The following is a 15,165-nucleotide window of genomic DNA, read 5'->3' on the forward strand; positions in this document are numbered from 1 at the left end:
TCCCACACATTTATTTTTGGTTTAGTTCCCTCTGCTTTTGGGGTTAAATTAAAAAAAAATCATCACCAAGACCAAGGTCAAGGAGCTTACCACCTATGTTTTCTTCTAGGAGTTTTTATGGTTTCAGGTCTTAATTAAAGTCTTTAATCCATTTTGAGTTGATTTTTCTATAGTATAAGATAATGGTACAGTTTTATTCTTTTGCATGTGACTGTCTAATTTTCCCAACACCCTTTATTGAAGAGACTGTTTTTTCCTCATAATATATTCTTGGCTCCTTTGTCATAAATTAATTGACCATATATGCTTGGGTTTATTTCTGGGCTTTCTATCCTGTTTCACTGACCTATGTTTTCATGCCAAGTCACTTCGTGATTTTTCTTTTATAACTATTATTTGTTGTCTTCTTGCTATGGAAAGTGAAGATTTTATTTCTTTCACTCTCCTGTCCCTACCAGACATACACACCCACTCCATTTTCCCAATATAGTTATATTATAATTTGGTTTGATCAACATGCCAAATTTGCATTGTTAATTTGCACTGTGCAATTGATAGTCCCAATTGAGCTATGTAGTATACTGTAATAATTTTTCTTTTCACACATCACTTTTTGCTTTCCTTGGAGTTCCTAATTGTCTTTTTTTTTTGCTTAGTTTTCTACTACATATTATTAATTCAACCTTAAATATTCCAACAATTGTCTAAATTCAGTCTCCATGTGTTCATAGGCTGTGGGCATCTACTTAAAAATATCACGGCAACACCAAAAAAGCAAATAACCGAATAAAAAAATGGGAAGAAGGCATGAACAGACATTTTTTCCTATGAAGACATACAGATGGCCAACAGACACATGAAAAGATGCTTAACATCACTCATCAGGGAAATATAAATCAAAATCACAATGAGCTATCACCTCACACATCAGAATGGTTAAAATCAAAAACACAAGAGACAAACAGTGTTGGCAAGGATGTGGAGAAAAAGGAAACCTCATGCATTGTTGGTGGGAATGCAAACTGGTATAGCCACTGTGGAAAGCAGCATGATGTGTCCTCAAAAATATAAAAATAGAATTACCCTATGATCCAGTAATTCCACTGCTGGGTATTTATCCAGAGAAAATAAAAACACTAATTTGAGAAGATACATGCAACCCTGTGTTTATTTCCGCATTGTTCACAATGGCCAAGATATGCAAGCAACCCAAGGGTCCATCGATACATGAATGGATAAAGAATGGGATGTTACTTGGCCATAAAAAAGAATGAAATCTTGCCATCTGCAACAACAAGGATGGAACTACAGTATATAAATGCTAAGGGAAAGACGTCAATCAGAGAAAAACAGATACCATGTGATCTCACTCATATGTGGAATTTAAGAAACAAAACAAATGAACCAAGAAAAAAAGAGACAAGCAAAAAACCAGACTCCTAAATATAGAGAACAAACTGGTGGTTGCCAGAGGAAAAGTGGGTGAGGGGAAAGGATGATAGGTGAAGGGGATTAAGAGGACACTTGTCGTGATGAGCACTGAGTCATGTTATAAAATTGTTGCATCACTGTATTGGACATCTGAAACCAATATAACACTGTATGTTAATTACATTGGAATTAAAATAAATAAAAATAAATCACTGCATCTTATTACTCAAAGAATCTATAGCTCCGCTGGGGACAGGCAGTGCTATCTTCAGTGGTCTTTGGGTGGTGTGGATCCCTACACTGGGTTGGGGAGGGAGCTCAGAAGCCTCGGCACCAGACAGACATGAATACCAAGGCCACCACTTGCTGGCAGGGCACCCGTGATTCTCCTTCCACATCTGTTAACGTGGGAGCACTGACGCCTCATCATAGTATAGTTATGAGAATTACGTAAGTGTAGTGGAGACTCCTCGAGCTTGGAGGACACGCAATAAATGCTGGCTTACTTTCCTGTGGGGAGAATGGAGAACAATGAGGCCACTGAAAGTCCTTCATTTCATAGAGCTCTCTCGCTCCATCCCCAAAGTACTGACCAGGCTCTGCACATTCATCAAGGCTCCCAAGACATTGATACGCTTGCTAACAAAGATAGCTAAAGCTGCTGTAGCGTGGCTCATTAGTTTAATGATTTCCTCTAAAAGAAAGAGCCTCTTTAATAGCAACATCAATTTTATTCTGAAATATTCTAAACAAAGGCAGAAACTCTAAGAGAAAATATTGACAGAACGATCACATAAAAACTAAGAACTTCCGTATATCTGGGGGGAAGACCTAATATAAACGTAAAAGGCAAGCAACAAATTGGGAAAACATTTGAACGTATAAGTCAGTCAAAGGAAGGGCTGACTTCCCTTTTTTTTTTTTTAAGTTTATTTACTTTGAAAGAGATAGAGGGAGAGAGAATGAGCAGAGGAGGGGCAGAGAGAGGGGGTCAGAGGATCCGAAGTGGGCTCCATCCTAACAGCAGAGAGCCCAATGTGGGGCTCAAACTCACAAACTGTGAGATCATGACCTAAGCCAAAGTCAGACACTTAACTGACTGAGCCACCCAGGCATCCAGGAGGGGCTGACTTTCCTAAGGACCCGGATCAGTTAGGGCAGAGTGCTTCAGCCTCCCAGACTAATGCTTTCTCTACCACTCATTCATTCATTCATTCATTCACTCAAAATATATGTATTTAGTGTCCTTCAGATGCCTGGCATTGAAGCATAATGATATTCAAAACCAGAAACGGTTCCTGCCCTCAGGACACTCACAGTCCAGTGGAGTGACAGATAGCCATCAGAAAATCCCACCTGGAAGCGTACAACTATAATCCAAGGTAAATGCTGTAAAGAAAGGAGAGCATGTTTGGAGGCGAGGGAAATAAAAGCAAAAAAGAGCTACTGGGACCTCATCAAGATAAAAAGCTTCTGCACAGTGAAGAAAACAATCAACAAAACTAAAAGGCAACCAATGGGCTAGGAGAAGACATTTTCAAATGACATATCAGATAAAGGGTTAGTATCCAAAATCTATAAAGGACTTACCAAATGCAACACCCAAAAAATAAATGACCCAGTGAAGAAATGGGCAGACGACACGAATAGATACTTTTCCAAAGAAGACATCCAAATGGCTAACAGACACACGAAAAGATGCTCAACATCGCTCATCATCAGAGAAATTCAAATCAAAACCACAATGAGATACCACCTCATACCTGTCAGAATGACTAAAATTAACAACTCAGGAAACAACAGATGTTGGTGAGAATGTGGAGAAAGGGGAACCTTTTCGCACTATTGGTGGGAATGCAAACTGGTGCAGCTGCTCTGGAAAGCAGTATGGAGGTTCCTCAGAAAGTTGAATATAGAACTACCCTATGACTCAGCAATTGCACTACTAGGTATTTACCCAAAAGATACAAAAAATGCTGATTCAAAGGGGCACATGCACCCCAATGTTTACAGCAGCACTATCGATAATAGCCAAATTAATGGCAAGTGCCCAATGTCCATCATCTGATGAATGGGTAAAGAAGATGTGGCACACGCATACACACACACACACACACACACACACACACACACACACACACACTGGAGTATTACTCTGCCATCAAAAAGAATGGAATCTTGCCATCTGCAACAGCATGAATGCAACTAGAGTGTATTATGCTAAGCAAAATAAGTCAGAGAAAGACAAATACCAAGTGATTTCACTCATATGTGGAATTTAAGAAACACAACGAACGAACACAGGGGAAGGGAAGGAAAAATAAGATAAAAACAGGGAGGGGGACAAACCATAAGAGACTCCTAAATACGGAGAACAAACTGAGGGTTGCTGGAGGGGTTCTGGGTAGGGGTAGGCTAAATGGGCAAGGGGCATTAAGGAAGACACCTTCTGGGATGAGCACTGGGTGTTACGTGTAAGTGATGAATCACTAAATTCTACTCCTGAAACCAATACTACACTGTATGTTAACTAACTTGAATTTAAATAAATAAGTTAAAAAAAAGAAAGGAGAGCATGCAGCAGAGGACCTAGCTGAGATTGGAGAGTATGGGAGGACTTCCCTGGCTCAAGTCCTCAAGTGAGGACTTCCCTTCCCTTATTTGAACCGATAGCTGAGGGTGAGTAGGAGTCCAGGAGTGTGTGTGTGTGTGTGTGTGTGTGTATGCCTGTGTGTGTGTGTGTGTGTGTGTGTGCATGTGTGTGTAGAAGGGAGAGAGAGAGAGAGACAGAGAGAGAGACAGAGAGAAGGGAGAGGCATTCCAGGTAGAGAAAATGGCATGCTAAGGCCCTGTGGTAGGAGGCCCATGAGACAGTTGAGGAACAGGAAGAAGGCCAGTGTGTCTGGAGCCTGGAGAGTGAGAGGAGTCTGGAGGGGTGGCCACCGGTTAGACTGTAAGAGGGGCCTTGTGGGCCATGGTAAAGGCTTTGGCTCTTAACCTACAGAGCAATGCAGAAGTCCAAGCTGGGGCTAGGGGAAGAGGCCGGAGGTGAGTTTATGGCTGGATATACATTTGAAAAGATAGCTCTGGCTCTGAAGTGGAGAATGGATGAGGTGGGTGAGAGTGAGGCAGTCTTATTGGTATAGTCCAGGTGAAAGATGACGACGGCTGCAGGTGGGTGATGGCACGAGGATGAGTGAGACAGGCCGAGTCCAGAGCTCTTTGGGAGGTAAAGTGACAGGTCTGTGTCCCATCCCTCATCCTAGTAAACTAGGGCGAGGCCAGAACAACAAGCCTCGAGCAAGACTGACAGAACATCCCGATGTCTGAAGACGCAAGCCCCATTACAGTGGGATTTCAGAAAGGCGAATAATCTGGAGCCAGCTGGGGCTGCATCGCGGTCAAGTATTTGGGGGCTCTGTTCTGCCTACGGCTGGAGAGGTGGGGAGACAGACCTGGTTCTAACCAGGTGTTCCCAGGGGCTGTGTGAGCAGAGGAGGGAGCGTGCACAGAATGTGGTAGTGGGTCTGAGCTACGGCACGAGGCTCCGCTACTCCTCCTCTCCTATTCCCAGAGGAGAAGGCACCTGCCTTATGCTTTTATTTTCTGTCTTGAAAAAGAAATGGCAACTTTTAGTGTCACAAAACACACAGACTTGTAACTTGCTCCACTGTATATGTAATAAATTCATGGGGTTTTAATGAATTTATCTTATTTTTCTTCTGGCAAAAGTGGCAAGGGCAGGGTAAGCTCTCTCTTCGATTCCCACTCTGGGAATATGGCAATGGGCATCAGGGGAGGAAGAGCTTGCTGGGGCAAGGCGACAGGGAAGGGTCCCTGGAAGGGACCTCTGGAGCCAGGCGGGGAGCAGGGAGCCACCCCTGGTTCCAAATAGCCTGGGCTCACTTCAACAGGCCATGACTAGCTAGGATGAGTCTGAACTGGTCCTAAGCAAGCAATGGCAAGCTAAAATCACATACTGTATTAATGGCCACTTTATGCTGATTTGAGCCAATCTGGACAACTTTCCTGAAGTCAGTCTGAATTGTGTGATGCACTTAAAACTAAGCACAATATTTGAATCCACTGGCCTATTTAGAGCCTCTTCCAGCTAGCTTGGGTGCCTATTTTATGAATTATTACTGTCCTCTTATGTATATGCCAGTGTGCAAGCGTGTGTGTGCGTGTGCGTGTGTGTGTGTGTGTGTGTGTCCCATGTTGATATCTGCCTCTTCTGCCTCTAATTTCTTGGAAAGTGAGCTCCGTCAGGGCATGACAGAGGACCAAACTTAGCTCTATATGCAGGTTAAGTGACCGTAGGCACTCCCTCAGAGGTTCTCAATCTTGACGTCTCCCCCCTCCATAGGAAAGAGACCTGAGGACAGCTTTCAGGTGTTGGCAGCCTTTGCCAATAGGGCTGGCCTGGATGGGGGCCTGCCAGGAAGTTAACAGCCCACTTGACTCTGAAGAAGGGTGCCTGGGAAGACCCTCTCTGCAGAGCAGCCTTTTGGCCAGACCCCAGAGGCTTCTGAGCTGGCTGAGGCTGATTTTATTAACTATCCCCAAAAGCAACCCCAGTTTTTTTCATGCAACCCAGTGTACCCACATAGTGGCACAGCCTGGAAGGATATCTGGAATACCAACAGTCTGGAGCAGCCTGGACAAGGCAATGTCTGGATATCAAGTGCTGTGATTTGCATACTATGCTTGCTGTGTTTATAACATGTACCCTGCCCAGCTCCGAATAGGTTCAATGGAGACGAATTTTGATGTAAGTTCTTCTTTCTACCACAGCCCAATTTCTTTAAGGTGTGCACAGGTACACACACACACACACACACACACACACACACACACACACATTCTGGTCTGTATGGCTCCAGAAATGTCCTTAGGGGGGGTTATTCCCTAACAAACTGCAAGCCTGACCCTGCATCATCCAATTCCGGACCTGGTCTCTGGCCTCATGCTGTGCCTGCTGCCCCTCCCTGCCCCCAGCTTCAGCCTCCTACTCCTGTGTGCCCCTCCCCTCCCACAGCGCCTGAACATGCTGTTCCTCACCTAGAAGGCAGCCTCTACCTTCCACCATTCTTTGCCTAGTTAGTTCCCTGTCATTTCCCAGCTTACAGCTCAAGTATCACTTATTTCCTCTGGATGCTACGTTTGTAGTATATGCTCTTAGAATGCTTCTTATCATAGTTTATGATCATACATGTTTGTGGGTAAGTAGGTAGCTGACACGCGGTACCATAAAAGTCATCTTTTAACATATCTCACCAGATAATATCATCCAGCAGAGTGTCCCTCCACCTTAGCATTTTGGAACAACCAAAAATGTCTCCAGACGATGATGCCAAAGGTCCCCTGCGGGGTGGCACAAAATCACTCCTGGCTGAGAACCGCTGACCCAGGACAACTCTGTAAGAAGTTCGGGATTTCAAAGGCTGGCTTCCTGAGAGCCCCTTTGCTGAAGCCCCGATCTCTTTCTAGACCAGTACGGTGCGATAGAAATATAATGTGAGCCATATACGAATTACAATTGTAATTGTAAATGTTCTAGTGGCTGCTTTAAAAGAAAGTAAAAAAAAACGGGTGAAATTAAATGTAATGCTGTATTTTATTTAACCCAATATATCCAAAATGTTGTCATTTCAGCATGGACTCAATATAATCATTATTAAGATACTTTACATTCTTTTTTTCTGCCAAGTCATCAAAATCGAGTGTGTGTTTTTCTCAATTTGGACTAGCCATATGTCAAAGGCTCAACAGCCACATCTGGCCAGTGGCTAGCACATTAGACAGGTGGGAGGACAGACTTAAGTTTTCTCAAAGTGCATGCATGGCCTGGCCCAACCCTTTAATTGGTCACTAGATTGCACTCCCACCCCTCAGCAGAGCCACGCACAGCCTGTTTTGCCCACCAGGGTCCACAGGTTATCATCCATTTGGAGCACCCCTTGGAAGAGTCCTGACAGTTGTGACCATGCTCTGTAAGGCCAGCCCATCCAGTAGTCATCTGTTAGAAGCTAATGAGATGGGTGTGTTGCCCATGAGTTCACGGGGGGCTGGAGGGTCCCTGTCACTCACACACACACATGGGGAGAGACACGCTGTTTCCAAGCTCCCCAGGCAAGTATTCGACCCACCTCCAAACCACCTGTCCTCATCGTCATTGCTCATAAGGGAGGCTCAGCCCTCCCCAAACACTGGCCACCTTTTCAGGCACATTCTATTTTCTTAAATGATAGATGTTCTCATCTAAAATGACACTCTGGCCAAGAAGTTGCTATCCCTAGGAAGATGCTGTTCCTAGTCCTGGGACTTGTCCTGAGTCTTCAGGCCACTCTGCAGGGACATGGGCTGGCTGGGGCAGTGGCTGAGTCCTGCAAGATCATCCCTGCAAGGTTCTGCAGACTGCCATCTCTTACTTATCTCTAAGTTTCTGCCCTCACACCCTCATCTCCAGGCTGTGCAGCTTCCTAGGAGTTCTCCCCAAGGGACCTGCCTGAGGAATTGCTTCCTGCAGCCCAGCCCAGGTGGCTCCTTCAGGCTCTACAGAACACCCTCCCAGGCCACAGGAATGAGGGTTCTCACTTGGACCTGGCTGTCTCCAGAAACCAGGATACGGCCCTCCCTAGTGAGGGCCACTTTTGTCTTGGCTGCTAGGGCAAACCTTGAGTGTCCTGCATTTTTTAGTAAAGGAACAAAGTTTTCACCAACTTGTCACCTGGTCACTTTGAGCCACCCAGGAACTCAGCAAAACAGAATACTGGATGAGGGCTGAACATTGACTGGGCACTAACATGGCTACTGCCCTTTTGCAGTCTCCGGTCTGACCCCCACAGACCCCAGGAGCCTCATTGGGAAGGCATGTCCGTCAGGAAGATGCCTTTGGAATGCCTGCCTCATCTGACTCCCAGTGTGGCAGCCAGCTAAGTGTCTGCACGTGTTAGCCAAGAGACACACATTGTGCCCAGATCCGCCCCAGGAAGTTGGACTTACCCCTCCTGGCTTGCCTGATCTTTGGGCTCAGCATATTTCAGAAGCCGCCAGGCCAGCGTCCTTGCGCCGATCATGCTGTCATCCACTTCCCTTTTCTCTTCCTCTTGCCCAGTTGCCCCTCCTGCCCCGCTCGGGCCCCCATGGCTGCTTGGCTTTACCGGCGAGACTCCCTTGGCTCCCTCGCCTTTGCTCCCGACCGAAGGCTTGCCTTGGACTACGCGAACCTCAATGCATTATTTATCCATCCCAGAATTAATTCCCATCCAAGCGAACCATGAAAAGGCTCGGTAACGACGGCTCACTCTCGGGGCCAGGGCGGGGCGGCCTGGCTGTCCCTCGGCCCCGGGGCGCACGCGGCACTGCTCATCCCGGAGCCGGGCGCGTGGGGCTGGGCTCCCCGCGGGCGGACGGGCGGGGCGCGTCCGCGAGCTGGAGGGCGGTACAGCCGGGGCCCAGCCGCGGGCGGGTCGGACGGCTCCCGACGGATCCGCCCACTGCGCGGGGAGGGCCAGTCCAGCGCGCGCGCTGGCGGAGGGGAGAGGAGGCAGGGAATACCCGCCGAGGCCCGCCTGTCCTGCCTAGGTCCCCGGAGACAGCGCTGTTGGGGGGGAACGGGCAGGTCCGTCTAATGGGACCTGCTCCGCCTGATGTCTCCTGCAGGCGGTTTAGGAACTCAAGGTTCAACTGTGAAAGACAGGCGTGTCTTAGAAGGAGCTTGCAGCCTGGGCGGTGTTCACATCCTTACTGGATGGGCCCAGCAAGCAGAGGGATGCGTGTTAGGAATGTCTCTGCTGCCTTAACAAGGTGAGAGGAGTCAGGATGCACACGAAGTTCAGGGCCTGCACTTAGTAGGATCTCAAAAACTGTTCACTGAGTAGTGAATCTGCTAACTGTTTAATACTAACAACTCTAAAGAATGCATAGCGGGGCTTCTGGGGAGTTCAGCCTCAAGAGCCTCAAAATTGCCCAAGAAATGCAGTCACACTAACAGCTATCATTTATTAGGTGCTTACTATGTGTCTGGCATTAGGCTGGTGCTTTCTATTCAAAATGTCACATACTTCGCAAATTCTCCGAGGCAGGTGCTATTGTCGTGGCTTTGCAGATAAAGAAAATAAGGCAGATAAATGTTAAACAACTTGCCCAAAGTCATACAATACAGTCAGGATGGGAATGTGAATCCAGGGCTGTGTGTCTACAGCTGATAGTTTTCTATGATGCCAGTCTCTCTAAATCCCTAAATTCCAACCAGTTCGTGTGAGCAGTTTTTGACTCGAGAGCCCTCGATGAACTTGTTGGATGGTGAGGACCAGCCTTTGTGCCCCTTAAATGACCCCATGAGAGGTTAGGCATTTGTGCCTGGGGCTGGGTTTTTTGTTTTTTTGTGTTTGTTTTTTGAGCCTGAGTGCTGTGTGGACCTTGTAACAGTTGAAGATGAGGGGTCTAAATGATGACCACTTTGCTTGGAACAGCCATGCTCCCTCCCTGATCCTCAGAGTGCCCCCATGTCTATTGAACCCCAAATGTCCTATTAATGTGGAATCAACTCTGGCACCTGGATGGGCAGAAGTTCTGGGGGCTAGGGGTCTACTGGGAGGCCCTGCAGCAATCCGTGCTAGAGAGGACAAGTCTGGCCTACAGAGAGGAGGAGAGGATTGCAGAGGTCAAGGACTCACCAGGATGTGGGAGGTCCAAAGGCCAGGTTGCAGGGAGAAAGCAGAGTGCCTGGAGACAAAGCTGTCTTACTCAGCAACAAGTCACTTTTTCTGGCCCTCGGCCACCCCTCAGAAGAGATGAATGAGTATTTTGATATAATATTCAAGGCTTTTCATGGTATTGCCCATGCCTTCATCTGTGACCTATCTCCTGGGCATGCTACCACACACAGCCATGTGCACGTGCAGCCCGTGTGCCCCTGTGCCTTTGCACTAGCGTCTCCCTCTCTCTGGAGTGTGCTGTCTCATGGTTTCAGTTACACAAGCCTGATCATTCTGAGCAAGTCCCCTGTAAAACTCTCCTGATTCTCCCACCAGCAGGAGCCATTAAACACTTCCCCAGGGCTCTTATCTGTGTCTCACAGACTGCCCAACATCCCTCCGGCACTCCCAGCCCTGAGCCTCAGGCTGGACTCAGGCCACAAGCTCCATGAGGAATACTGGCTTGGGGGACAGATCCAAGAAACACCACCGAATGATGGAATTGCCCCCCTTTTCCTTTCAGACCAGGTAGAGGCCGGGTCAGGCTGGGACAGAGGCCACTGGGGAGCACTGGGGAGGATACAGATCTGGAAAATCTCATGTTGACATCAGGGTCACAGGGTGAGGTCCCGTGGTCAGTGACAACGTCTTGAGCAATCATGAAGCCCTGTGAGTAATGCAGCCTGGACCACGTCCTCCAAGCTAGAGGCACGAAAATGCCCTGAGGATTCAGTTTGGGTCCACTCACACTTGTTTTGGTTAAGAATCAACCCCCGGGTGCTTTTCCTGTGCAGCTGTTTCCCCCAATGACATTAAGTTGCTGGACTCACCCTCTTGATTTTCCTGGGATCAGTGTTGGATTCAGACAAAACCACAGAGGTTCTGGGCTCAAACCCAGAAGTAAAGCTGGGACAAGGGCAAGAGCTACTCAGGACTGTGCACCTGAGAATGATGGGGGACAGGGGTGGGGTGGGGACAACATAGCTCTTCCTTTTCTCTGCCCTCAGACCGAGTTCCCAGGACTCCTCTGGATGAGGGGATCCATAGAGTCCAGCTGGAAGGGACATTAGTGTCCCCTCCTTCTTGCTGTTTACAAAGCCTGTACCACAGGGCCCTAGGAGCCCCTAGGTCCCTCTGAGGCTTCAAGGAGGGAAGGTGGGATGAGGACAAGAATGGGGCAAGGAGATCTGCTGAACATGGTGACCTCTTGCATAAGTTTTTGTTTGAAGGAACAGACTACTCTCTGACTTACAGGCAGGAGACTGAGACCAAGGCAGAAAGATACAGGCCTCACGTAGAAGTAGAGACAGAGAGATGGCCTCTTTCCCATTGCCCTGCCCTTGCCCCAGTGGTCCTGGGTCTCCCTTCTCCAGTTCCCTGGCGTGCATCATTTCAGCATTTCCTAACGCTGCTGTGGGCCAGACTTGGCTAGGCGCTGAAGGGTGAGTGGAGAGGTTTGGGAGGGTAGAACTCTTCAAAGGCATCCGCTAGAATGCACACCTCTCGGTCAGGTGGTCACCCAATCCGGTGTCATTGACCAGAGCCAAGATGGCTTCACATCAGTGGTTCTCAACCTTGGCTGCATGTTGGGGAGCTTTGAAAACTAACACCTGTGTCCCATCTGCCATTGGGTCCTATATAATCTGGCATGTAAACTGGTCACTGGGAGTTGTAAAAGCTCTTCTGGTGATCCAACATGTGACCAGGGTTGAGAACCACTACTTTAGGAGATAATTGCATATCTGTGAGCTTGGGGACACCAGAGGCAGTCTTTGCCTTCTGTCATCCCAAGGGAGTGTTCTCAGGGAGGGACACATTTCGCCAATCTCCCACTCAGAAAATGGAAAGGGGCCTCTATCCCAAGTTTCACCGGGAGACTGCTCCATTCCACACAGAGCCACAGGTACTGTTGTGTGGCCTGTGCACTGTATAACGGTGTCCAGTAGAGGGGGGAGTAGGGCTGGGTTTGGGCTCTGCTGGCAAAGCTCTGTGTTCTAGCGCCATTCGAGGGATCTGCTGGCAGGAGGGTGAGCCTTTCTCTATTTTTTACCGAGATGTCATATGGATAGCAGAACCCTGCTCCCCTGTTCCGGAAGCTGTAGGGAGGACAGAGTGTGCTCTTCTGGAGGCAGAAGGAGAAAACACCGCGGTTGCAGAGTCTGAGATGCCTGCGCAGCGGTCACCAGCACCAGTGTCCCCTGACTTCCTGCTTTTAGTGCTCTCTGTCCCTGTTGCCAGGAGGCTGACGCTGCAGCTCTCTGGCACGTCACTCCTGTCCATCCCAGTGGTGTGCTGGACCAGCTGGCCAGTAGCAAAAGCCAGTGAGAGCTGATAGCTAAGTTTTCAGGAATTTGGCAATTTTAACAGACATCATTAGAAATTACATGTTATAAGCTTAATTTTATAAACAGCGAACTAAATTATATTAAAAACAAAGGGAATACACACTCAACACACATCACTTCCTAATTATGTTCCCACATTTCAATAGTGTCTACATTCTTAAGGTTATTTGCACCTTTTATAAATGCATGGTGAAAATACTAATGTGAGGGTCGATTTTGTATGTCATATAAATATATTATATATATTTAGATATGTTATAAATATGTTATAATACATTTTATATCTATCTATCTATCTATCTATCTATCTATCTATCTATATCTGTCTATCTATCTATCTACCTATCTATCTATATCTCCTGTTGGTTCTGATTCTATGAAGAACTCAATTGATCTATATATTGCAGGGCTACTCACATCTCTTGGCAACTCCTTGTTCAGCAATCATGCTGGTAGTTTGAAATTGGTGGTGGTGGGAGTATTTACATCAAGAAGATCAGTAAACGTTATCAATCAGGACTTAACATTGTTTCCTTCTAGGCAGCCGGTTGTTAGGTGTTTGCCAGCACACCTCTGACCATTTCCTCCCCTGCTGACTCCGTGCCTGCCGCCGCCTTGGCTGACGACTCTTTGCTGCGGGCAGAGAATGCTAGCTCTCCACCAGATCTGTTCTCCCCTCCTTCATGGGCATGCCCAGATACCCTCCATTTCCCAGCCTCCTTGCACTCGACGTGACTGTGCCCTGGCCATTGATTAGGAGAGGACATGATGTGGCCGCCTCTAGTTGTGGCCCACAGGACTCCTTGCCCCAACACTCCTCCATGCTCGGCTCCCTTTTCTGGTGCCATCTTGGAAGTCCATGCAGGAGAAGGGAGAAGCCCTGTAATCTGAGCCCTTGAACGGCTAGTGAGGCCAAGCCCCCACTGTCAACCTCGAAATATCTTGGATGGTTATGAAAGGGAGAGTCATTACCCAGTTGGTCCCCTTTGTTACTCTAGCTGAACTTCCCACCAGATATACCCTCTGGCTTTGCCTACCAGACTTGGATGTACCCTTTTGGACCCTGTTTCGGGGTCCCTTCCCTGCTCAGAGCCCCATGGTTAGAGTTCAGCACCTTTACTATCTCTCTCATTACCCATCCCTGAGGCCACAGGAACCTTCTAAAAGGCCTCTTGCCAGGGCTGATGAAGACCTTACCCATAATTTAAATATATAAAATTTAAATTACCCATAATTATTACCCAGGACCAACCCATAATTTAAAAATTAACCCATAATTTAAATATTATAACCCATAATTTAAATATAAACTATAAACAAAACTTAACAGTATGCTGAATTTGAAGTATTCTTTCTAGATTTTTTAATTGCATGATCGTGTGGGATTCATCAAAGGTGAACTTTTCTGCCACTTTGGTGGCCTTGCCTTGCTGGTACTCTGAACGTATCCTTGGTTAGCCTGTGGGCACTTGGGTGTTGCAAGACTCACTGTCCCAGAAAGCAGGGCGTCTTGCGTGGCCCACTGTCCCTGGCCTCAGTCCTGTTGCCTTAGGCCCAATGTCTGCCTCTGTCCTTGGCCTAATGCCTCCTTCAGATGTTTAGCTTGGCTTTTAATTTCAGTCTTGGCCACACACTACAGCCCAGGCCCCCAGAATGGATCTAGAGCCCTGGACTCCTACTTTTCTGGGTCTTTGGTGCCCAAGGATCCTGGCCAGAGAATCAGGACAAAGATGCAGAATCCAGGACTGGGTATTATAAAACCACCCAGGCACACCAGGCCAGAGTAAGAGGGTTGAGACCAGAACATGGAGGCTTGGCTTGGAAAGCCCCTCAGTTGTGACTTGCAGCCTGGGGCACGGTGTCTGGAGTCTTGTAGCCCTGGGGTCGGGGCAGAGGGGGCCTAGGTGACCGAGCGGGTTCAGACATCACAGTCTTCTGTTCCAACCTCCATTGTAGCACTTGTCCCACATTGCCTTCAACTTTGTAACAGCTAATGTCCAGGGGTGGGGGGGGGGGCTGCTGTATGGGATGGATGAGTGAGTGGGATACCAGCTCTAGGGCAGGTGCTGAGATGAGAGTTTTATTGGGAATTAACACGTGTTCAGGAGTGGGGTGGGAAGGGAGTGTCAGAGTACCACGTCAGTGTCTCTGCCAGCACTCTGGGGAGCTCCAAAGTAGAAGGCCCAACAGAAGGGTCTGGCTTTGGGTGGAGGTGGTCAGGGCTGTGTACTGCCACTTTCCAGGGTCATTGGCTGAGGACCTTCTCGAGAAGAGAAGGCCACCGCTGCCTTGCATAGTCGTTGGCAGGGGGCCACCCAAGAACAGCATGAAGTTGGCTTGAAAGCTGAGGCTGACCCTAAAAGAGCTAAGAGCTAGTGGCTGTCAGCTGATCCCACTCCCCGCGGCCCTGATCCTGGGCAGTGAGTCCTTTCTTGAAGGGGCTCTGAGCAGCTAAACTATGTCTACCACATGGGGTTTCTATGGAACTCAAAGGCCTCATTTTTAAGCCCCTGTAAATGTTGGGTTCAGACAAATACTACTCACTTAAGAATCTTTACTTGGCCAACTGTCTTCTGGGATCCCCATTTAATTGGGAAGCTTTCAGACAGAGATTTTATTGAGCTGCTAAGTCTCATTGCGGGTATCTTAGAAGGGGAAGCTTCTGTTAGAGAGTATGTGGAACTAAC

The 15,165-nt window shown here is 47.8% G+C and overlaps 1 protein-coding gene across 7 annotated transcripts in view; it reads right to left on the reverse strand.

Annotated features, from left to right (window-relative positions):
* The window catches only part of ARHGAP22 (Rho GTPase activating protein 22), a 176,742-nt gene that overhangs the window by 135,009 nt on the left and 26,568 nt on the right, over positions 1-15,165 (reverse strand). Inside the window, exon 1 of one of the 7 annotated variants that reach the window (XM_045040283.1) lies at positions 8,437-8,863. The exons of the other annotated variants lie outside the window; for them this stretch is intronic. Coding sequence (XP_044896218.1) covers positions 8,437-8,470 — 34 coding nt within the window. The 5' untranslated portion in view covers positions 8,471-8,863. Of the gene's footprint in view, positions 1-8,436; positions 8,864-15,165 lie in introns of those variants that run through there. 7 annotated transcript variants of the gene reach the window in all.

This window comes from Felis catus, chromosome D2 (genome assembly GCF_018350175.1).
Source record: "Felis catus isolate Fca126 chromosome D2, F.catus_Fca126_mat1.0, whole genome shotgun sequence".
Taxonomy (NCBI): Eukaryota; Metazoa; Chordata; class Mammalia; order Carnivora; family Felidae; genus Felis; species Felis catus.